This window comes from Schistocerca piceifrons, chromosome 2 (genome assembly GCF_021461385.2).
Source record: "Schistocerca piceifrons isolate TAMUIC-IGC-003096 chromosome 2, iqSchPice1.1, whole genome shotgun sequence".
Classification (NCBI taxonomy): domain Eukaryota; kingdom Metazoa; phylum Arthropoda; class Insecta; order Orthoptera; family Acrididae; genus Schistocerca; species Schistocerca piceifrons.
In genome coordinates, this window is record NC_060139.1 from 712,720,321 (window position 1) to 712,746,948 (window position 26,628).

Genomic DNA, 26,628 nt, shown 5'->3' on the forward strand with positions numbered 1-26,628 from the left:
TGGCAATACAAAGTTTTTTTTGTGCTATTGCTCAAACAGTAATTTCATACTGCAAGTATGGTTCCAAACAAGCATGGTACACTGTTTATGGCATAATGTGCAAACTGTTTCATAATTAATATTAAAGTGCTTAATGGGCATATTATAAGCGAGATGGAACAGTTCAAGTTCCTAGGTGTTTGGATAGATAGTAAGCTGTTGTGGAAAGCCCATGTCCAAGATCTTGTTCAGAAACTAAATGCTGCTTTATTTACCATTAGAACAGTATCTGAAATAAGTGACATTTCAACATGAAAAGTAGTCTACTTCGCATATTTTCATACGCTTATGTTGTATGCTATTATTTTTTGGGGTAATTCTTCTGATTCAGAAAGGGTATTTTTGGCTCAAAAACGGGCTGTTCGAGCTATATGTGGTGTAAGTTCGAGAACCTCTTGTAGACCCCTATTCAATAGTCTGGGAATTCTGACATTGCTCTCACATTAAATATTTTCTTTAATGTCATTTGTTGTTAGCAATATTAACTTATTCCCAAGAGTTAGCAGCTTTCACTCAGTTAATACTAGGCAGAAATCAAATCTGCATGTGGAATGCACTTCCTTGACTCTTGTGCAGAAAGGAGTGCACTATTCTGCTGCATCCATTTTCAATAAGCTGCCACAAGAACTCAAAAATCTTAGCAGTAGCCCAAACGCTTTTAAGTCCAAACTGAAGAGTTTCCTCATGGCTCACTCCTTCTATTCTGTCGAGGAGCTCCTGGAAGAGCTAAAAAATTAAGCGAATTCCAATGTTACATTGTTGATTTTCTTTATTTAAACTTACGACTTGTCACCTGAATATTTTTTTATTTCATTTTATCTGTTTCTAATATCGTGTTATAATTTCATGTATTGACTCGTTCCATGACCATGGAGACTTCTCCTTAATTTGATCCCACGGAACAATAAATAAAAAAAAAAAAATAAATAAAAAAAATTTACACCAGATATTGTTTATAAGTTACCTCAATTGCAGCTTATTGTCAAAGGCAGTTCCCAGTCTTTTTTCATCTATGAATACATCTATGTGATGTCTCAATTTTATATTCATAAATAAGGGGAACATTGGTGTTTTCAGAGTTGGTGACTGTTTCAGCTGCTGTGACTATCGATAGTCCACTAAGCCACTAAGATATTGAAAGCTAAAATCTCCTGACTTTAGTCTTTGCTACACTGTTATTATGTACACTTCTTCTGTCATGTATGCAGTTTATTTAGACAGTAATCTTCACATTGTTTCTTATAATTTGATATCTTCTCTTACCTCCAAAGAGTATAGTGATCAATATCTACTATGGTGATCCTGGATGCTTTTTCGTACACAACTAACTACTTACCAGGATTCAGTGCCAAGCCTATGTAGACAATGGATCAATTATCTTGGAATACATTTGAGTGCACACTCCCTGCCTACACACTGGATGTCAATTGTGAAGGACAGATGCAGTCAATGGTGCAAGTACCAGTTTTGTGTGCTCATGTACAGTCTTTTGATATCAGCTCACATGTTCCTAACCTAACTGTGACTGCACCTCCCCTATGGTTGTCCCATCTGCATCAGTCAGTTTCACTTCCACACATGCTGTGCTGTGTAGCACATTTCGCGAAGGCTTCACTGGCTTGCCCATGAGGGCCTCAGTCAACACACCTCAGCGACCTCCTTCTTCGCATGACGTCATGCCCACTGCTGTAGATACCATCACAGCAAGCTACATTGCTACTGCTTTTCCGTGATACACTGCACTAACCAACTTCTATGCAGCATGTCCCAACAGGCAGATTCTCCAAGTTACCACAGCCCCAGATAGAAAATCCGAACATGTGGCTTGCCCTGGTGGCTAATATGGTAAATGATGATACTCAATTCATACGGTTGGTCAGTGATCTTCATGACCATACTGACCTCATTAGTGACTTGATTTTGAGCTCTTCTGCACAAACCAAGTATGCTACTGTGAAGCTGATTATCACTGAATAGTTATTGCATCCCACTGACAGGCAGTTCATCATATCATCCAACGAAAAGCAGCTCAGCAACAGATAGCTCTTCACAGCTGTGGTGACACCTCCAGGTATAGATCGGCCCCAAGGTCATGGCACACATTGCCCTTTGGACATTATGTCTTGCTCACTTATCACATCATCTAAACTTCAGCTGCTCTCACACTCAGTGGACTCTTTACAGGATAAACTCTGGCTGTTAGATCAGACATAGAATCATCTGTCACTGGTAGCTACTTTCAGCCACAAGCCTTTTGCCTGATGAAAAGGTTGGCAACAGTGATGCCCTCTGCTGGCAGAGGTTGTGTGAGAACTCACACAACTCAACAGAACACCCTGTTGCACCTGGTGGCTGGTAACTAGTGCTAACTGTGCTAGTTCCACCTCTGCTGATGTTGTCTGGCCATCCCTGACCCAATCACATGGCACATCTCCAGCAAAGCACAAGAGATGATGTGGACAACAATTGCCTAACTCCCCACCCTGTTGGTCTCACGTCACCTTCAATGACGTGGCAAGAAACTGTCAGCTTCCCTGTGCATGGCACAATTTACCCTCAACAGCCATCAGACATTATGGTCTTTCCTAGCCGAAGATTTTACGTCTAAGATTACACTAATAAGTTTCATTTCCTCATAGACATTGGGACTGATTCCAGGGACATTTGTCCCTCTTGTGTCCCTGTGCATATTCTGGCAAAACTCATCCTTCACACCACCAGTAGTTCCCATGTCAATGTCTATGACACAGTTGAATTTCAGATTCAACTTATGCTGGATTTACAGTTTCCCTGCACTTTTTGTGTAGCTGATATGGGCAGCCCAGTCCTCATGATTGACTTTCTTAGGAATTTTGTCCTCTCTCCAGACCTACGTTCAGCATAATTGGTACACCATTGATGGATACATGTATAGCAGGCTCCTTCAGCCTTAGACCCCCTCTTCTTTGGTGAAAAGTGATCCACCACTAGCCTCTCTCTTGATTGCTCACTCTGCTCGGGCTTACTACCCAACACTCCAGAATCGATACCCAGCAGACACACAATTCAGAATTTAAACAGCTCATCAACAACGCATTGGACAAACTGGTGCACTGTCAGCCACCTCATCAGTTTGTGGCTGATTTATGCCCGCCACAGAAGCCTTGCCCTCATCGAGGTCTCCACGTCCACAAGCTAAGGTACACCTAGGTGTGATTATGAACAGTACTTCCCGTAGGACAACAACTACAGAGGGTTCTCCTGTGCACTAGAGGGCCTCACTCCTAAGAAACTGTGCCAAGCAAAAGCAGCTGTGAATGAAACTTTAAATGTGAGCACTGTATGCCCTACAGAGACTAACTGGTCTTTCCCCATACATCTCATCCCAAAGAAGGATGGTTCATTCCTGTTGTGTGGTGATTGTCGGAAACTCAGTGCCTGTGCCACCATGGAGAATTATCCCATTCCCCACATTTAAGACTTTGTCCAACTACTTAATAGATTGTGAGTGTTTATGTTATAGATTGTCACAAGGCATGCCATCAGATCCCTATGTGCAAATATGACATTCCTAAAACAGCATAACTACACCATTTGGCTTATTCCAGTACTACTTTGTGCCTTATCATCTCAAGAACATAGCTCAAACTTGGCAAAGGTTCCTTGACTCTGCTTTGTTTAACTTACCTTATTGTTACAGCTACTTTGGCAATATCCTACTCTATTCCCCCTCAACTGAGGAACATGTAAAACTCGTAGCTCAAGTTACAACTGGAGTCACCAATAATGGTGTGGCAATTAAATATGAAAAGTCACAATCGAGCCACATGAGTGCTATCCTCCTTGGTCACACTATCAATGCTGACATTTCCTGTCTGATGTCTAATTGCATCACGCTTACCCATGACCTCCGATTACCTACAAACTACTGTAATTTTTGCCAGTTTCTGGGAATGGTGAACTTTTTTCGGAGACACTGGCCTAATGCCACCTCTCTTCACGTCCCTCTTTGTTCAAGAAAAGAATCATCTGGGGCATGTAAGATACTGTGATTGGATGAAATGATCCAGTGTCCATCGCAGTTAAGACTGTGCTTCCGAACGACGTCATGCTCATGCATCTGCTGCTTGACATACATATCTCCATCACAGCAGATACGAGTCACATGTTGGTTGGTGTACTCCTACAACAACACATTGGCTATATTACACAACCCCTCAGGTTCTTGTGGAAACTCACTGCTCCTCAATGCAGATGGTCAGTATTTCACCATGAACTTCTCGGAGTTCACAAAGTTGTGCAATACTTCCACAAGAACATTGAAGAACATGAGGTCATGATTGTTATTGACCATAAGCCTCTTGTGGACACTATTTGCAACCCCACGCAGGACCTCCCCCATGGAGATTTTGATACTTGGGCCCTATTAGCAATAGTACTACTGATATTTGACAGAGATCTGGGAGGTGGACAATGTGGTAGCTGACTACTTGTCACTAGTGAACTCCATTACTTTCAACATGGATCAACTAGCTCACCTGCAAGTGGACAATACTGAAATTCCAAACCTGCAACAAGATTCTAACTCAGCATTGACCTTGGTGCTCTGGTGTCTTCCTGGTTCCTTTCATACAATACTGTGAGACATTTCGACTGATAACCTCCACTGCCTTTACTTGGCTCCTCTACAACAGATGGTTTTCTAGGCTATCCATGTTTTCGTGCACCCAGGCATCATGGCTACAACACAGAGTGTTTTGTTTGGCCTGGCATCAAGAATGACTGCCACTCTTGGACATGTGCATGCATGCCACACTAACAGAGTAAGCCATATTCAAAATACCAAAGAGGTGCTTCCATCATGTGCACCTCAACATTATGGGCCCCCTAACCCCTTCCAATGAATTGAGATATTTCCTTCCAGCCGCTGATTGGGTGACAAGATAGGTTGAGGCCATACCTCTTTCGGGGATCACAGCAGATTCTGTCGATGCACTTCCATTTCTGCATGACCTTTACCACCAACCAGGTACGCCAGACTGAGTCCTTACTCTTTGCTGCTTATGAACATTCCCATGGCTAAGGAATCTATGCGGACAAGGGTATGGTGGTTGAAGAGATGCATAATTGTTGTTGTCACACAGCACTACACATTCACAGTGTGCCACATCACTATGTATGAACACTTGCACCAGGGTGTGAGGACATGGTACTGGTGTACACAAATTTGCGATGAGCGAGTAGACACGTGCTAGTTGTCTCCCTTGGGGAGCTGCCATGACATGGCTGGCTATGAAATATTGCCAACTGTCTCTTCTGATGCCACCCGACCAGCGCTCCACCCTACAGGACCTAACACTGGTACTGAGTGTCCTCCTCAAGCTCTGCACTGCCAGGGTGGTGGTGGGACAGGGGACTATGTGGTGATGTGGTGACTATCGATAGTCTGCCAACCCTCTGTGGTGATGAACACTAAGATCTTTTAATTTTAGTCTGTACTAGTACACTTGTGTTCTCATGTACACAATTTATTCATCAATAAAGTTAGTGTGTTTCTTATAGCTGATGTCAGTTCTCTTACCTCCAAAGTATAAGGAGATAAAAACCCACAGTCATTCTGTACCAATACCTGAACTATATTTTTTGTTCAAATAAACATGTGTCTTTCAGTGTTTACAAATTCTTTTTAATATTAGTGTCATGTCATCAGCATACTATATTTTTTGTTCTTTCTAACCAACTTTAATACTGAATGAAGTACAGACCCTTGAAGTGTAAAATGTTTAATAGACCTCATTTCAGATCTGCATCAAGAGTCCCAGTCACATACTGTTTTCTGCGGTTTTAACCACTGCACCTCATATCCATGTACACAATTTTTTCAGTTGTTGCTGTAAGGGTGATTGTGTCAAAAGCTGAATTTTAATAGATCTATAGCAGATTCTATCAGGCTCAAGATGGCTCTTTGTGTAGTTTTCCGTTTTTGGAAACCACATTTGTTGGAATCAGCATACCATACTACGTTTCTCTAGCAATGTAATTCATCTACTGTGTATTTTTGGGAAACCAGATATTAAAGATACTGGTTTGACATTATTTGGGTCATGTTTGTCACGTTTCTTGTATATTGTTACTACTTCACTTATTTTTAATTTTTTGAGTACATCTTCTCCTAATGAACAGTTTATTGCATGCAAAAGTCATTCACTTGTTTCTTCATTCACATGCCATGCTTTATTAAATAATTTGATATTTAATCTTCTCCTGCAGACTTCTTGGGTTTCAATTTCTGAACCGTTTTTATGAGTTCCTGTTATCTTAATGGTTCCACAAACAACGACGGTGTGGCTGCCCAAATGTTCTAGGATCCTCCAGTCCCTGATGATTTCTTTCACATCTTAAATTTTGGGTAGCATCTAAGAATTTTTTTGTTGAGTATATTAAAAATTTTTGTTTCATTTGTAACTGTGGTACTGTCAATTTTCATAGAGTTAATCATATTTCTGTTATGTACACTTTTTTTATTATATTTTTCAGTGTTCATTATGTTCCATGTCATTTTACTTTTATGATTTGAATTTGTTATGGCCGTTTTATTGAAATGACTATTGCTTTTCTTATTAATTGCCTTTCCTTTTTTCAGTGTTGTTTATGTGTCTCTATATTCCGTGTTTGTTTGAGATCCTCCAGTCTAGTCTGGAGTTTGGTTATTTCTTTGGCAATTCATTGCATACAGTGACCCAACTTTTTCTGACAGATCATTTGGGGAAGACTTCATGAAAATGGTGCAGTAGAGTATAAAGAAATGCATCATACTTCTCATTTGTGTCGTGTGCTTGCGTTGTTTCAGTTCAACCTTATCTCTTTAGAGTTATTTTAAAAATGTTCATTTTCTGGATATTCATAATCCTGTCTTCTCTTTTTTGTTTCTCTGTTTTTGTTTTAGAGCTCCTATTTTTGTTGATATAGCACATTAACCTGTGATGATCAGAAGTCACTGTTTGCAGAGCTTTGTTTCACATTCACTTTTTCGGTATTGTTGATTGTTGTCAGTGATGGTCTGGCTTCGATCAGCCCCTCTTGTAGTTGAATTTATTACTATTTTAATATCACACTGTGATAAGGTTTCTTTTAATTCTTGTTTTTGTTTTGATTCTTTATCTGTGAAGTGAAACATGGACGATAAATAGTTTGGACAAGAAGAGAATAGAAGCTTTCGAAATGTGGTGCTACAGAAGAATGCTGAAGATTAGATGGGTGGATCACATAACTAATGAGGAAGTATTGAATAGGATTGGGGAGAAGAGAAGTTTGTGGCACAACTTGACCAGAAGAAGGGATCGGTTGGTAGGACATGTTCTGAGGCATCAAGGGATCACCAATTTAGTATTGGAGGGCAGCGTGGAGGGTAAAAATCGTAGAGGGAGACCAAGAGAGGAATACACTAAGCAGATTCAGAAGGATGTAGGTTGCAGTAGGTACTGGGAGATGAAAAAGCTTGCACAGGATAGAGTAGCATGGAGAGCTGCATCAAATCAGTCTCAGGACTGAAGACCACAACAACAACAACATCTGTGTCTTTGTTGTAGACTTCACAGATTACACTTTTTATTTTAAATTTCAGTGATAATTTTTGCTAGATTTTTCAGAAATGTTGCAATATGACCACTTAGAAGAGCAGTATACACAGAAAATTCTTAGTTCTTCATTCAGCACAATGGCCCTTATGGTTGTTTTTATTCCCTTTCATTTAACAGAATTAATTTGTTTATATTTTAGTGTTCACTGTATTGACAAAAGAAGTGGATAATTCTTTTTATGGTCAATGTGTTTTTAACCATTTAAATTTCTGCTCTCTAGAGCTACAACCATTCTAATTCTGTTCTGTAACTATGTTAATTTGAGAAGAAAACAGAATTTTTGTATCAGTGGTAAATGAAAAATTAATAACAATTTGCTTCACCAAAAATAATGAAAATATCAATTAAAAAACAATATATCTTTTTTAAATGCATAGGTGTGATAAGTGGCCAGATATGTGTTAAACATAATGGCTTACAGAAGAATGTATAGAAACCAAAACACCACAACCATTTTTGTACCTTGTGCAACATAATCATCATATTAATGCATATATGAGTTCTGTGATTATTGTTGCTTACTGTTGTGACTATGTGGTGTATGACACATTGATAAAGGATGTATTTCACAAATAGTTTGCGATATTCTGTAACTACAGTGTGTTAACCTTCTCTGTGTATGATAGTTATGCTGCAGGAAAACTCATATTTCACACTCTGATAGCTATTCCATACTCTAAATCTGACAGTTGTATGTAATTATGTTTCATAGGCATCCATGAGAGTGGGAATCTGGAGTACAGAGTTTTTATTCGTTGTAGAAATCTCATACACTTCTAGAAGAGAGTGGATAACCATAAGTTTTCTTGGATATAGTAATGTTTCATGGCACCTTTGAAATGTAGTTCTTGTGGACATATCAAGAACTGACCACTTCACTTATATAAAAAATGAAAATTTAGTGTGTTGCCCCCTCTGGATAAATTTCTGCAAATGTTTATAGTCTCAGATAGCACCTAATGTGATACCAGAAATATCATTAAGCACAACTAGTTAATTACTATTGGAAGCAGAGTTTCTACAACAAATGTGATATCAGAAGCATCCACTAAGCACAACTATGGCTACTACAAGCAGGATTCCAGCAAAAAAAATCATGTTTTCTAAGTCTCTATTTTTCTAACTATATTCAGCAGGATAAGAAAGTTCCACATTTGTTTAGTTGTAATGTCCTCTTGGTATCAAAATGACCAGAATGTCCAACAAGAATTATATTTCAGCAAGTGACATTTTTGCCATCATTAGAAGTCCTGATGAATTGTTTGCTTTTTTCTTCATCAGCATACCTATCGATGTTAACATGGGCACTTGCTAAATTACTTTTGCTGTTAGACACAGAGACTTGACTGTAAACCCAACAATTATTCCCTTATTGTCAGCGCTGGGAGCAATTGACTGGTGTGGATCCAGTGTTCAGTTCTGGGTGGAGTTACTGTCACTTTCTTTTACTGCACTCGCCCCCCCTCCCCCTTGCCCCCCCCCCTCTGCCCCCATTCTCACCTCATATGTAACTCACAATCACACCCACAGTTCAACATGCTGCAGGTGCCTAGGATTTTAATGGTAGTAAAATTCATGAAATGTTTCAATAAAGTCATAATAATTTGTTTATATCAGTGGTTGGTAAAATGCATTTACTTACTTATTGGGGGGGGGGGGGGGGAGGAGTATCATGAACCCCTATGCCTACCCTTTGGATCCATACCTATGAACTGAAGTCACTACAGAATTAGGTACGGCAAGCATAGAATGAGGAATAGCTGTTGACTTCTGTTAGCAGCATGGTGGTGGATATGCTGTGAATTGGTCTGATTTGTTATACTAATGAAGTGATTTATGACTTCAAATAGTCTGCTCCTAAAATATTTTCCCACTGCCCAATTTAGAGACATCAGTCCCATGCATCCACCTTGTAAGCAAAAGTTCGTCAACCAGCTGCAGTTTTCACAAACAGCTCTATGTATCTGAAGTTCTTCTGTAAAATAACTTACTATTTATTATATTAAAATCTTAAAATAATATTCAACTCCAAAAGGAGAAGAAATAATGGAATACCACAATTACAGAGATGAATAAAGCAAGTTACTAGTTTTTGCAGTACAATATTTCACTTTGTGTTGTAGTTAGAAGCACCTAGAAATGGGACATGTACTGTGGATCAGTTCACAGTCAGTGGTCAGAACAGAAACAGCATCATTCCAGTCCTGTGTGGGAATAATACTGGCAACCACAGTAAGTATTCTCAGTTTTTGTCATATTTTTGTGATTTAAGTAAGTTATGGAACCTGTGTCCAGTGACTCAAATGTTTCTGATTTTTATTTATCTCTTATTAGTTGTTCTTGGGTGTGTTACAAATGATGTGAAATTCACCAGTGCTGTTCATTACAATGGAAAATTAATTCTCATGTCACACATACTGATTCTGCTTTATGTCCTAGACACAGGATAATTTAAATAAAAACAATATTTAAAGTTAATTATTTGAATACATTTTACATTGTAAATTATAGTAAATCTTTTTTCCTTGTTGTTCTTTTCCTGGTTGTATTTTTTAATCAAAATGAGAATTCATTAAAATCATGAAATTAATGCTTGTTCATTGTCATTAGATATTAATTTTGTATGATTTCAATGTTAATGTGATCCATTTGTATGCTGCCATGAACTGAATAGCTGTGAAACTTTTTTGTGGCTTATCATTAGTTACAGAGGATAATGGCATCACTACTTCTTTAATGTACACATCTGAGCAAGTTGGCATGATGATTAAGACACTGGCTCCACATTTGGGAAGGGCGTGGTTTAAATTCCTGTCCAGCCATTTTCATTTAGTTTTCTGTGGTTTCATTGCATAAAGTACATGCCAGGAAGGATTCTTTGATGGGGCTCAGCCCCACCATTCTTGTCCCATCTGAACTTGTGCTCCTTGTTATCAACAGGAATTGTGTAGTACAAGTTAAGGTACATATACTACAGGGATCTGTTACAGGTCCTTTCCTCTTCTGAATAGTTATTAACAAGATGTCACCATTAATTAGATCCTATACAGCAGTATACACAGACAACGCAACTTCTCTTCAACAAATACAATCACTTAAGCATCTATTTGGTTCAGAGTAAATGGATTCCAGCTGAATGAGAACAAAACCCAACAGATGAGTTTTACTGTAAAAGACAAGCTATATCCAGATTATCCTAGTTTCATTTAGTTCTTGCTTATATATTAGAATGGTAAACATCTTGGGGTCAACCAGTGGCAGCACAGGTTTTCTTGTCAGTAGGGCAAAACATTTTCCCCATACATGTGATTTAGAAATTGTGAGGACATTGTTGCCTGCTCATCATATGTATATGGAATGTGCTATTGATGTGCAGTTTTCACACAATGGATTTGTAGTCAAGAGCTCATATTATTAGCCAATCAACAGAGTGTAATAATACTTAGAAAGTGTATTTTTTGTTCAAACATACACATTTTTATATGTGACAATGCCTATTGATATAAGCTAACTAAAAGTAGGGTAAATTAAAGTGTCAGTGTTTGTTACAGGATTCTAGTGCAAGTCATTTACAAGATGTCATATTCTGAAAAGTTCCCACACTGACACTTGTACAATAACTGTGGTATCACACACTACAGAAAAACACAAGTGCATACCCCACTTATGCAGATTCTGACCAGTTACAAGAATGACCAGTAACAAGAAACTATCACGGGTTGTGTTCAAAAAGACCCCACCACCACCTCTGGTATCAAATGACAGCTGCAAACATGCTAGCATTTCAGTGGAGATGTCCAAGAAGGTTCCAGTAATACATCACTGCATATCATCTCGTGTAGCTGCTATGGTCTTGTAGACAGTGTCTTCCAGCTTTCCCCATAAGAAAAAGTCAGCAGGCTTCAAATCCAGGGAATGGCTGGCCAAGGTACAGGTCCTCTGCATCCAGTTCAATGATTTGGAAATGATTCATGAAGTCATGCTGTAGTACTTTCTGCTCAGTGGGACGGACAGTCATCATGTTGGTACCACAGGTTCCTCCTCGTCAGCAGAGGAATGTCTTCTAGCATCCATGGAAGATGATCTATTAGGAGACTGCAATAATTGTCCACATTCTGTATTACAACTATGAAAAACAGGCCTATGCACTGATGGTTCAGTATCCCACACCACACATTTACACTCTGTAGATGCTGATGTTCCAGAAGCCAATAGGGATTGTCAACAGACCAATAGTGCATGTTTTGGTGGTTTACCTGCTCATTATTGGTAAATGTGGCTTCATCACTAAACAAGATACATGATTCATCTGGTGTATCCAGTCTTAATGTCCATGTGCAAAACTTAAAACGATTCTCATAATCATTTCCATGCAGCTGTTGATGGACAGGGATGTAGTTGTGGTGAAACGTATGTCGATGGAGAATGCATTGTATAGTATTGTATCTTTATTAATCCACTCAGTCATTCAATGTACAGAAATGTACAGCATGATATGGGACAAGTCAAGCAGATGATGAAAAACACATGTACATACAACATTGTTACATATAGTATACATAACACAAAATATATATTACACATATATTCTTACTCGATCATTCAGTACTCAGAAGTGTGTGTGTGTGTGTGTGTGTGTGTGTGTGTGTGTGTGTGTGTGTGTGTGTGTACACTGCAGAAGCAATGCTTTGTCAACAGTGCCCTTAATGTTTTTTTTTTAAATTTAGTTGGTTTCTGAATAATTTCTATTTCTTCAGGAAGATGGTTATAAAGTTTGATTCCTATACACTTATTACTGCCACTAAACAGTTTAGTTGAATGGGGAACTAACCTTAACAAACTCTTCGACTTTGTATCATGGTGGTGATTATCCAGGTTCCAGTCTAGACCACTGATGCTTTGTTTAATAAAGCAGAGTTGTCCTAAAATGTATTGACTAGGAAGAGGCTGTTTGTTTAATTTTTCAAAGATGGTTTACATGGTTGTCTTTGATGCTTGTACAGGACTGTTCTAACTGCTTTTTTTTTGTTTTTGTTTTGCAGTTTGAATAATTTCACTGACTTGGCACTATGACCCCAAAAAATAATTCCATAATTTAGTACTGAATGGAAAAGAGCTTGAGACATGCAAGTCAATGTGCAGGTATTTAGCTCATCCCTCACTGAGTGGAGCATAAAACAGACTTTGCTTAGCCCGTAACTAATCACAACAATGTGGTTATTCCATGTAAGTGTGTCCATGATGTGGATCCCTAAGAATTTTGTCTCACTGGCAAATTCAGTATTGCTGTCACTTAATGTTACTGTTGGAACATGGGGAGTTCTGTTTTGAATGGTATTAAAGGCTAGGCACATTGTCTTTTTTTGTATTGATGAGCACTCTGTTTCATGCTAGCCATTAGTCTATTTGAGCTAAATTTCTGTTGATCGCTGACTGGTGAGATTCAGCTGAGATAAGGATATTAGCCCCCCATGAACCACGGACCTTGCCGTTGGTGGGGAGGCTTGCGTGCCTCAGCAATACAGATAGCTGTACCGTAGGTGCCACTACAACAGAGGGGTATCTGTTGAGAGGCCAGACAGATGTGTGGTTCCTGAAGAGGGGCAGCAGCCTTTTCAGTAGTTGCAGGGGCAACAGTCTGGATGATTGACTGATCTGGCCTTGTAACACTAACCAAAACGGCCTTGCTGTGCTGGTACTGCGAAGGGCTGAAAGCAAGGGGGAACTATGGCTGCAATTTTTCCCAAGGGCATGCAGCTTTACTGTATGGTTAAATGATGATGGCATCCTCTTGCGTAAAATATTCCGGAGGTAAAATAGTCCCCCATTCGGATCTCCGGGTGGGGACTACTCGAGAGGATGTCATTATCAGGAGAAAGAAAACTGGCGTTTTACGGATCAGAGCATGGAATGTCAGATCCCTTAATCGGGCAGGTAGGTTAGAAAATTTAAAAAGGGATATGGATAGGTTAAAGTTAGATATAGTGGGAACTAGTGAAGTTCGGTGGCAGGAGGAACAAGACTTCTGGTCAGGTGACTACAGGGTTATAAACACAAAATCAAATAGGGGTAATGCAGGAGTAGGTTTAATAATGAATAGGAAAATAGGAATGTGGGTAAGCTAATACAAACAGCATAGTGAACGCATTATTGTGGCCAAGATAGATACGAAGCCCACGCCTACCACAGTAGTACATGTTTATATGCCAACTAGCTCTGTAGATGACGAAACAATTGAAAAAATGTATGATGAAATAAAAGAAATTATTCAGATAGTGAAGGGAGATGAAAATTTAATAGTCATGGGTGACTGGAATTCGTCAGTACAAAAAGGGAGAGAAGGAAACGTAGTAGGTGAATATGGATTGGGGGTAAGAAACGAAAGAGGAAGCTGCCTGGTAGAATTTTGCACATAGCACAACCTAATCATAGTTAACACTTGGTTCAAGAATCATAAAAGAAGATTGTATACATGGAAGAAGCCTGGAGATACTGACAGGTTTCACATAGATTATATAATGGTAAGACAGAGATTTAGGAATCAGGTTTATAAATTGTAAGGCGTTTCCAGGGGCAGATGCGGATTCTGACCACAATCTATTGGTTATGAACTGTAGATTAAAACTGAAGAAACTGCAAAAAGGTGGGAATTTAAGGAGATGGGACCTGCATAAACTGAAAGAACCAAAGGTTGTACAGAGTTTCAGGGAGAACATAAGGGAACAATAGACAAGAATGGGGGAAAGAAATACAGTAGAAGAAGAATGGGTAGCTTTGAGGGATGAAGTGGTGAAGGCAGTAGAGGATCAAGTAGGTAAAAAGACGAGGGCTAGTAGAAATCCTTGGGTAACAGAAGATATATTGAATTTAACTGATGAAAGGAGAAAATATAAAAATGCAGTAAATGAAGCAGGCAAAAAGGAATACAAACTTCTCAAAAATGAGATTGACAGGAAGTGCAAAATGGCTAAGCAGGGATGGCTAGAGGACAAATGTAAGGATGTAGAGGCTTATCTCACTAAGGGTAAGATAGATACTGCCTACAGGAAAATTAAAGAGACCTTTGGAGAAAAGAGAGCCACTTGCATGAATATCAAGAACTCATATGGAAACCCAGTTCTAAGCAAAGAAGGGAAATCAGAAAGGTGGAAGGAGTATATAGAGGGTCTACACAATGGTGATGTACTTGAGGACAGTATTATAGAAATGGAAAAGGATGTAGATGAAGATGAAATGGGAGATACGATACTGCGTGAAGAGTTTGACAGAGCACTGAAAGACCTGAGTCGAAACAAGGCCCCGTGAGTAGACAACATTCCATTAGAACTACTGACAGCCTTGGGAGAGCCAGTCCTGACAAAACTCTACCATGTGGTGAGCAGGTTGTATGAGACAGGCGAAATACCCTCAGACTTCAAGAATAATATAATAATTCCAATCCCAAAGAAAGCAGGTGTTGACAGATGTGAAAATTACCGAACTTTCAGTTTAATATGTCACGGCTGCAAAATACTAACACGAGTTCCTTACAGATGAATGGAAAAACTATTAGACGCCAACCTCGGGGAAGATCAGTTTGGATTCCATAGAAATATTGGAAAACGTGAGGCAATACTGCCCCTACGACTTATCTTAGAAGCTAGATTAAGGAAAGGCAAACCTACGTTCCTAGCATTTGTAGACTTAGAGAAAGCTTTTGACAATGTTGACTGGAATACTCTCTTTCAAATTCTGAAGGTGGCAGGGGTAAAATACAGCGAGCGAAAAGCTATTTACAATTTGTACAAAAACCAGATGGCAGTTGTAAGAGTCGAGGGATATCAAGGGGAAGCAGTGGTTGGGAAGGGAGTGAGACAGGGTTGTAGTCTCTCCCTGATGTTATTCAATCTGTATATTGAGCAAGCAGTAAAGGGAACAAAAGAAAAATTCGGAGTAGGTATTAAAATCCATGGAGAAGAAATAAAAACCTTGAGGTTCGCCGATGACATTGTAATTCTGTCAGAGACAGCAAAGTTCTCGGAAGAGCAGTTGAACGGAATGGACAGTGTCTTGAAGGGAGGGTATAAGATGAACATCAACAAAAGCAAAACGAGGATAATGGAATGTAGTCAAATTAAGTCGGGTGATGCTGAGGGAATTAGATTAGGAAATGAGACACTTAAAGTAGTAAAGGAGTTCTGCTATTTGAGGAGCAAAATAACATGATGGTCGAAGTAGAGAGGATATAAAATGTAGACTGGCAATGGCAAGGAAAGCCTTTCTGAAGAAGAGAAATTTGTTAACATCGAGTATAGATTTAAGTGTCAGGAAGTCATTTCTGAAAGTATTTGTGTGGAATGTAGCCATGTATGGAAGTGAAACATGGACAATAAATAGTTTGGACAAGAAGAGAATAGAAGCTTTCAAAATGTGGTGCTACAGAAGAATGCTGAAGATTAGATGGGTAGATCACATAACTAATGAGGAAGTATTGAATAGGATTGGGGAGAAGAGAAGTTTGTGGCTCAACTTGACTAGAAGAAGGGATCGGTTGCTAGGACATCTTTTGAGGCATCAAGTGATCACAAGTTTAGTATTGCAGGGCAGCGTGGAGGGTAAAAATCGTATAGGGAGACCAAGAGATGAATACACTAAGCAGATTCAGAAGGATGTAGGTTGCAATTGGTACTGGGAGATGAAGAAGCTTGCATAGGATAGAGTAGCATGGAGAGCTGCATCAAACCAGTCTCAGGATTGAAGACCACAACAACAACAACAACAACAAGGATATTAGGATTGTCGGTGAACAAAAATCTGTTACTAGTGGGTAGGGTGGAGGGGAGGCCATTTAGATAAAGAAGAAATAATGAAGGGCCTAAAATTGAGTCTGTGGCACACCATGTTTTAAGATTTGTGTAAATGAGTGCACCACATTTAGGACACCTGGATGATCTACTATATTTATATGAATGTACTGTGCTCAGTCTTTAAAATAACTACTGATCCAGCCACAAGCAGTTGCCCTTGTCAGACATCAATCTAACTTTTACAAAAGTATGTCATGGTTCACCACGTCATAAACCTGGATATTTCTTGAGAATTTATGTATTGCATCAATAGTTGTTTTATTTTCTTGGAAACTATGCTGAGCAGGAGAGAGAATGTTATTTTTCTAAGAAATGAGTTTGGTTGGTTGTTTGGGCGGGGAGACCAGACAGCCAGGTCATCAGTCTCATTGCATTAGGCAAGGACCAGGAAGGAAGTCGGCCATGCCCTTTTGAAGGAACCATCCTGGCATTTTCCTGGAATGGTTTAGGGAAATTGTGAAAAACCTAAATTAGGATGGCCAGACATGGGATTGAACCGTCATCCTTCCGAATGTGAGTCCAGTGTGTGAGTGTAGTCTGGCAGCCACTACATACTCAAATATTTTCCTGAATACTGAGAGCACTGCAACTGGATGTCATTCGCCAGGATCTTCTTTAGGTCCATCTTATGTATGGGTATTAATTTTTGCCAATTTAGGTTTTCTTGGAAATAATGCACCAGAAAATGTAGCATGTATTATGTGAGACAGTGGTTTACTAACAAGTTTACAGCATTTGCGAAGAAGGAAGCAGGGGATCATGTCTCCTCCTGGTGATGATATTTTCCTTATTTTACTACTGGTTATGTTTTCTATCTCTGCTCCTGATGCAGCTGATAAGAAATTGAGGACTGACTGAGGGAGGCAATTACTTTTTAGATCTCTGTTAGTTTTTCCATGGCTTCAATAAGGTATTAGTTAAATTCCTGAGCTACTTCCTCTTGTCAGTAATTAATGTTGAATTTACTTTAAGTTTTATGTTATTTACACTTTTCCTATTTCTACCTATTTTTGCACTGATTATTTCTCATATCCATTTGCTTTTATTGTACAGAGACTTCAGGAGGAAGTCATCTTGTAGTTTTTTTAGCAGCATTCACCACATTCCTAAATATTCTTTTGTATTCAGGGGAAGTATTTCTTGAATTGTTCAATGTTACCAAGGCTAGTCTTGCTAAAGGAGAAAAGCTCTCTCTTTCTCTTTGCTGATGTTATGATACCTATTGTGATCCAGTTGGAGGATGCTCTATTGTTACATATGGTTTTTGTCTTGAAAGGGAAGTGGCAGTTGAAATAGTAACAGAAAATGTTTAGAAAAGTTTCAAACTTTTCATCTACTGTTTGAGAGGGGTGTACGGTCTCCCAGTTTTCTCTCTGCAAGTGGGACAGAAAATGGAGTACATTGCTTTGACGGAAACTTTTGGATTGTATTGTCATTGATGTTTACATTCCAGAAAGACTGTCTGTGTAATCAATGCAATATGGCCAGAAAATCCCAGATTATAGATCTAACAGAACAATCCATGTTGCTAACCACTTGATCAAGAGCGCTTACAGTTTGACTAGTTACCCTAATTAGGGTTGTACCCTTCATATCAAGGAACCAACAGTTCACAAACTTTTTAAAGTTAGACTGATCACCACCTTCTGTGAGGAAATGGATGTTAAAATCACATCAGATTATCACCCTTAATGGTTTTCCTTTCATCACTTTTTCTAATACTGGTGCAAAATGTCTTTAAAAGGAGTGCAAGCCGCATGAGGGAGATCTATAAACAGATGTTACATGAACATTAATATCTTTGATTTCAGTCACACACAATTCTATCTCTTTTTGAATAGAGTAGGAGTTGCATATGTCCAGTGGAGTAGCTGCAACACTGTCTTTTACAAATATGCAGCTTCCTCCACCTCTGAAGTTTTTCATTGGAAAATGGTGCACTACTCTGAGTTGTGGCAACACAACTGATTCTATTTCAAGGGACTTCATAAAGTGTTCAGACACACATAGTATTTGGGCAGCTGATATTTCACTGTTGATGCTTGTTAAAAGTTCTAACTCATTTAGCTTATTCTTAAATCCCTTCACATTATGAAAATAGATGTTTGGGACAGAATGATGATTTATATTAGTCAATACATTTCCATGAGGAGATTCTGCTATTGTTTCATCAGTTACAATTGATTGTCTAGATTTATGTATAGCATTGTGTGAGACTGCTCCTTAACTGAATTTGTCACATTGATCCTTTTTAGGGGGAGACAGAAAAAAATCCTTCTTTTTTTGTTACAGACGAACTTGGCCTTAAGTTGACACTAACTGTAGCTGCTGTTCTTGGTGGCACTGCTGTTGCTATTACCTCTGCTGTTGGAGTCATTAGTGCTGATAGTATCGATGCTGGTGCTACTACTGTTTCTGGAACTTCTACTGATGCTGAAGCTGTTAAAGTTGTTGACTGAGATGTTGGAATCGTTGCTGCTGTTGCTGTTGCTGCAGTAATTGCAGAAAACTCCACTTTTATTTCCTTTCTGGTTTCTTTTGTGGTAGTGGTTCTGTTGCTCCTCTTGATGGTACTTCTTCAACATCACGCTTCTGTGCAGAAACCACTTCTGCATAGGAGAGGGTCAATGAAGAAGTAGTGTTGTTTGAGTTGTTTGATTCTGTTGATGCTTCCTGTGCTGTCCTAGGTAGCAATATACCTGCTGATGACTCTCTGTCTACTTCTGGTTGTGTTGCTTTTATAGACTCATCAGTTCTTCTTAGATGTTTTTCTGCAGAGGGTAGGTTAGGCTTGACTGTTATTAATGCTGGTCTGTTGGACCATCCCAACAATGCATACTGTAAATTTTTGCAAAGTTTATCTTTTCCTTTAAACACTAAGTGAAGCCCATGTTTTGTGTAGTCACTTCATCTGAGGAAGACATTTATGTCCACTGCAGTAGCATGGTTATAGCGTGACACAGTGCTCATTATGTAGCTGTTCGTTAGGGCAATTTTGTCATTTTATTCTGTTATGTCATGTCTGTATGGAATAGTGCATACAATCACTTTAGCGTGCATCATCTTCTTAAGGAAGTCTGTCATCACCATTTTTAAGTCTGTTGTTGCATTCATCACATCATTTGCAATGTCTAAGTCAATCAGGCTGTTGCACTTTCTAACATCTTTTGTTTTTTTATCGATGTTATGAACCATGTCCTTCAGTTGGGTTTTTGGCTTAATCGCTGTACATGACACTTGCCTGACTCATGCCATGTCCTCATGCGAGGTTGATAAATAATTGAAGATTGCTTGATTAACAGACCTCTTCCTAAGATTTCCACAGTTCTTTGAGTTGTCCTACTCCTTTGTCCACATGGTGACTTCAGGCACTATAGGAGATTCAAATTTATAGTCCGAGGTCGTTAAAAAGTACGAACAGTTTGGTACTTAACTCATATTGATGGCTGCGTTGTTGTCTTCGTGAAGTCTAGAGGTGATTCCACTGTGATGTTCCCATGTTTTTTATTTGTGTTTGGATGAGACTAACTGGTTTGTAGGGCGATGTGGTATTTTGATTTTTAGAGAGCAAACGTTACATTAGTTTTGCACATCACTATTTAATTCATTTATTCACATTTAACACTTCTACAAAAATATCAAATAAGACATTGTTTTACACCACATCTGTATCACCACCTCCTCCAGCCCACGCTTCCTCTCCAAAGCCCTTTAACCAACTCTACCAAAGATCGACCTCCTTTCCGCATGACCAAAGATAACTGTCTCTTAGTTGTTAAACTGGCAGTCAAAGGCTATATTTACATAAAATGTTACACGTAAAGAAATTACTGACACACACGATCTTACGTTCTGTTATAATACCCCCCCCCCCCCCCCCACACACACACACACACACACACAAGTCCGTGCATGGCATGCATGGGATTGTGTGTCACTATGGAATAAAATATATCTAATACACACATCATAATAAAATTTCCAGTTCCGAAAGTTAGTAATAAAATTGGTTTCCCAAGTGATCTTAGTTATATATATACACTTTCCATGATATACAATTTGAAAGTTACATTGGCTGTATTGAGCAATAAGTGTAATGAGCTTATAACTAACAATAAAATATGGTACCTTATATTTAATTGGTCATGGTAGCTGCAGAGCCGTGTTAAGATGGGTACATAATTATATAGTATATGCATAAACTCAAGTTTACTTCAATACTGACTTAATGCATCTTAGTTAACCTCATTCTTCTGATTGTCAGTGGTTTCTTTAGAATATATTAAGTGAACTGTGGAATGTAGGCATCTCTCACAATCTTTTAATATAAGTGTTTCAATAAAATACCTTAGGGCATGGCTTGTGCCCAAAACAACCATTAAATCTAAAGAAATCATTATTCTAAAATAAACAGGTTCTTTTAACCACATACATAAAATAGACATAGTTCAAAATATTGTAATACTTATACACAATGTTAAATGGTTGTCTCTTAGGGAAAATTCATGTATACGTGATGAATGGAATCACACGGTGAATCCAGTGCAAATTCAATTATGTGTGATCAGCACTATATTTTCAGAGTCAGATTGGTTTACATATTTATGATTTAATGTTTCCTTTATAATGAGATAGCTGAGATGTTCCATATGATTGCAACTATAATTGCAGTATCCTCACATTGTACATCTATTTCAGCTTTATAGGTCAAATTATGACAAACTCTACACTTAAATTGTGTAAGATTGTTAGTATTTATACCTTAACTTTACATCATTATTAAGCAGTGTTTCATTTTTATTTACTCTCCTGTGCTCAAATAGCATATTGCCATGAATAGAAATTATTCCAAATTGTGTAACAGGGTATGGGATAAATTCCTAACAGCTCTTCATTCACTTTAACATTAAATTATCTAAACTATTACAAAATATTCTCCCACAATATAAACTTCAAAATTAGTATCACATAACCTTCAATCCATCACAAGTGTTTCAAAAGTAACACACCAACATCTGATTCCATAATGCTCTAAACCTCAATACATTCTTAATTTGCATGATTAAATTTCATGACTACCCACTATATTTTTAACACACTATAACATACCTGGTCTTTCAAAGTACACTCTCATAATCTGACAAGCACCTCCAGTTTGCTTTATCCATTAAATAATGTTCCATCTGACATAGCTTAGAAATGACAAGGTTTTGTCTTCTTACACACAATCACTATTCATATCTTATTACTTTAAAAGTGTCCACATAATTAACTTTGGTTTCTGTTAAGAGACATTACTGTGACACTGTAGAATGGTTCGTAGTCCAACACACTGATCTCGTACCAAATTTAATGAATGGGTATACTAGAGAACAAAGAGAAATTAGTACAGACATAATTCACATTAACTCAAAATCTACTTCATACTTTTAGCTGACATAGTCCCACACTTTGACATGAAGTTTTCCTTGAATGATAAAACAATAAAGTGATGTAGTTGGACCAGTCAACTAGTTCTTTCCGAGCAGCATTTTACTTATTAATGACTATTTTATGGGTCATGTTTGTAGAGTTTTAACTCTGTAACATTGTGCAGTCCAAATAACTTCTTGGATTTTGGGTAGATTAGCCTATAGGCATTTGGGTGTGGGTTTTCCTTGATTTCAAAGGGGCCTATATACACTCCTGGAAATTGAAATAAGAACACCGTGAATTCATTGTCCCAGGAAGGGGAAACTTTATTGACACATTCCTGGGGTCAGATACATCACATGATCACACTGACAGAACCACAGGCACATAGACACAGGCAACAGAGCATGCACAATGTCGGCACTAGTACAGTGTATATCCACCTTTCGCAGCAATGCAGGCTGCTATTCTCCCATGGAGACGATCGTAGAGATGCTGGATGTAGTCCTGTGGAACGGCTTGCCATGCCATTTCCACCTGGCGCCTCAGTTGGACCAGCGTTCGTGCTGGACGTGCAGACCGCGTGAGACGACGCTTCATCCAGTCCCAAACATGCTCAATGGGGGACAGATCCGGAGATCTTGCTGGCCAGGGTAGTTGACTTACACCTTCTAGAGCACGTTGGGTGGCACGGGATACATGCGGACGTGCATTGTCCTGTTGGAACAGCAAGTTCCCTTGCCGGTCTAGGAATGGTAGAAATATGGGTTCGATGACGGTTTGGATGTACCGTGCACTATTCAGTGTCCCCTCGATGATCACCAGTGGTGTACGGCCAGTGTAGGAGATCGCTCCCCACACCATGATGCCGGGTGTTGGCCCTGTGTGCCTCGGTCGTATGCAGTCCTGATTGTGGCGTTCACCTGCACGGCGCCAAACACACATACGACCATCATTGGTACCAAGGCAGAAGCGACTCTCATCGCTGAAGACGACACGTCTCCATTTGTCCCTCCATTCACGCCTGTCGCGACACCACTGGAGGCGGGCTGCATGATGTTGGGGCGTGAGCGGAAGACGCCCTAACGGTGTGCGGGACTGTAGCCCAGCTTCATGGAGACGGTTGCGAATTGTCCTCGCCGATACCCCAGGAGCAACAGTGTCCCTAATTTGCTGGGAAGTGGCGGTGCGGTCCCCTACGACACTGCGTAGGATCCTACGGTCTTGGCGTGCATCCGTGCATCGCTGCGGTCCGGTCCCAGGTCGACAGGCACGTGCACCTTCCGCCGACCACTGGCGACAACATCGATGTACTGTGGAGACCTCACGCCCCACGTGTTGAGCAATTCGGCGGTACGTCCACCCGGCCTCCCGCATGCCCACTATACGCCCTCACTCAAAGTCCGTCAACTGCACATACGGTTCACGTCCACGCTGTCGCGGCATGCTACCAGTGTTAAAGACTGCGATGGAGCTCCGTATGCCACGGCAAACTGGCTGACACTGACGGCGGCGGTGCACAAATGCTGGGCAGCTAGCGCCATTCGACGGCCAACACCGCGGTTCCTGGTGTGTCCGCTGTGCCGTGCGTGTGATCATTGCTTGTACAGCCCTCTCGCAGTGTCCGGAGCAAGTATGGTGGGTCTGACACACCGGTGTCAATGTGTTCTTTTTTCCATTTCCAGGAGTGTAGATGTCAAAAAATTTCTTTATTTCAGAACTCATCAATTTAGATTTTTCCTGTGTTTTTACTAAAACCAGATCTCCGGTCCTGAACTTTACTCCTTTACTCCTTGCATCATGTCTCCATTTTCTTACCTCTCCTTGTCTTTTCATAGTGTTCCTAACAGCTGTCTCTCTTTCCTGGGGTGTCATAGTTTGACAAGGTGGGAAATCAACATTCTCAGAAATCAAATTTGCAGGTCGTCTATTAAACATTACTTCGTAAGGTGAAAAACCAGTGGATGAATGCTGTAGGCTGTTCATTATATCCTCAAAGTCAGTAACATTTTCAATCCAATTAACATGATTTTTACTACAGTATGTTCTGCAGAGCCTTCCAATTTCCCTCATGTACCTTTCTGCTGGGTTACTTGATGGGTGACAAACCGAAATCAAAATATGTTTTATTCCTGTATCTTCAATAAAATTTTTCCATAATTTAGATGTAAACTGTGACCCATTATCAGACATGATGGCCTGGGGTATACCAACATTTGTGAAATAATGATTCGTCAGCTTGATGATAATTTGTTTACTGGTTGCTCTCTTTAATGTATACAATTTTATAAATTTAGAGAAAACGTCAACTATAACGAAGATGTAACTATACCCGCCCCTTGACCTTGGTAGTGGTCCATATAGATCAATAGTTGTCAATTCAAGGTTTTTATTTGGTAAAATGTTTTGCATCAATCCTTTAGGTGTTTGGTTGCTCACTTTTACTCTCTGACAACGATCACAGGTTTCAAGTTTTTTCTTCACTCTCCTACTGATGTTATAGAAGTATACATTTTCCTGTATCTTCTGTATACATTTTGTTGCCCCGCAGTGTCCGAAGCTTTCAGGTATGTAACCGATTAACATGTCAATACATTGCTCAGGCCAACATAGTTTCCAATTGTCTAAGTCAGGTCTAGGTCTCCTAAACAAAATCCCTTTTTGTACTTTATAATACTGATCTACCTTTTCTCCTCCCTTTTTCCCTATATAACTTTTAACCAACTTCCAATTTTCATCATGGTTTTGGTTTCTACGACTATCATTACAGATTTTCAGTATTTCAGCTTCATCTTTTACACCCTTTAAGTACATAAGTTTGAACTCTTTCTCCTCCTTTCCATAAGTATTTTCAACATCTGCACCTACTGGTAGTCTGGAAAGGGCATCTGCAATGACATTATGTTTACTCTGAATAAATTTGATCTCATAGTCAAACTGTTGAAGGAATAAAACCCACCTTGTTATACGGTCATGATAGAGTCTGCACTCCTGAATGTACGATAGAGCTTTATGGTCAGAGAAAACAATTACCTTGTGCCCTAAAAGATAACTTTTAAACTTATTAAATGCCCAGTGGATGGCAAGTAGTTCCTTCTCTGTGACTGTATATGATTTTTCATACTTTTGTAAAACCCGGCTAGCAAAAGCAACAGAATGGTGTTCTAATTTTCCTTCTACTTCTATGTTTTGAAACAAGTGTGCCCCTAAACCTGTCTCACTACTATCTGTTATTATACAGAATGGTAACGACATAACAGGTCTATACAACATTTGACTTTGGGACAGTTGTTGTTTTATTTCCACGAATGCATCCTGACATTCTTGTGTCCAATCCCAAACAGTATTCTTTTTTAGTAAGTTACATAAGCAGTTTGCATTTAAAGCTTGGGTACTAAGAAATTTTCTATAGAATCCAGTGAGACCAAAAAATGACTTGAGTTGTTTTTTGTTCTTGGAAGTAGGGAAGTTTACAATGGCTTCAAGTTTATCCTTATCGGGTAAGATTCCCTTTTCTGAAATATTATGCCCCAAAAATTTCAGTTCATTAACTCCAAGACAACATTTTTCCAATTTTACGGTCATTCTCCCTTCCCTCAATTTTGAACAGACTTGTCTCAGAAGGTTTAGATGATCTTCCCAGGTTTTTCCAGTTACAAGAATGTCATCTACATATACTATTAATTTTGAAGACAATTCATCACCTAATACAAAATCCAGTGCTCTGATAAATTCAGCCACAGATACATTCAATCCAAAGGGGACAACACAATATTGGTAACTTTTGCCACCATACAAAAAGGCAGTATACTTCCTAGAATCAAGTTCAAGTGGTATTTGGTGAAAACCAGATGTCAAGTCTAGGCTACTCATAAATTTTACATTATCAAATTTGTGCAGGAGTTCATCCATATTGTCAGGATGGTCATTTTCTCTAATCAAAAACTTATTAAGATGCCTAGAGTCAAGTACAAGTCTAACACCACCATTTATCTTAGACACAACTACTAATGGGTTGTTGTAAGCACTTCTACTTCTTTCTATAATCCCCCAAGTTTCCATTTTTTGGATTTCCCTTTCTACATCTTTTTTCCTGGAGAATGGAATGCCATATGGTTTTAGGAAGAAAGGATGATGATCTCTGAGTTGAAGTCTGCACTGATAGTCTTTTACCTTCCCTGGTCTCTCACTGAATGTATCCTGAAATTCCCATAACACTTCTCTTAACTGATTTTTCTGACTTTCACTTAGATTTACAGCTTCCTTCAATTTTACTTCGACTAATTCTTCAAAATTTTGTTCATTTTTAAGATAAAAGGATGTGTTATCACTTATGGCTTGATTATCTACCTTGCTTACAACAGCTTTGATATGGTTGCAAGAATTACTACAGTTAAGGATGTACATTTCTGTTTTCAGAATACTATTTTTCTCAGGTTCAGTAATTATAACAGTCTTATCTTCCCAAGAGAAGCTTACACCCACTTTTAAGACCCAATCCATGCCAAAAATGATATTTTCTTCTAACCTTGGGACCACAAGGCAACCCTGCTCAAATTCCACATTTTCAATTTCAAACGTTAACAATACTTGACTCTTAACTACCTTACTTTGCCTACCAGTGGCACCTCTGATTTTTACCCCTACAACCGGCATTTTTACAAAGTTCTTACCATCTCTAATTTTATCTCTAAATTTTTCTGATATTGCAC

At 39.1% G+C, this 26,628-nt stretch overlaps 1 protein-coding gene across 1 annotated transcript in view; it reads left to right on the forward strand.

Annotated features, from left to right (window-relative positions):
* LOC124775790 overlaps nucleotides 1-26,628 on the forward strand; it is a 125,486-nt gene that overhangs the window by 43,054 nt on the left and 55,804 nt on the right. Inside the window, exon 4 of the mRNA XM_047250620.1 lies at nucleotides 9,782-9,890. Within this exon, the coding sequence (XP_047106576.1) occupies nucleotides 9,782-9,890 (109 nt within the window). The remainder of the gene's footprint in view (nucleotides 1-9,781; nucleotides 9,891-26,628) is intronic.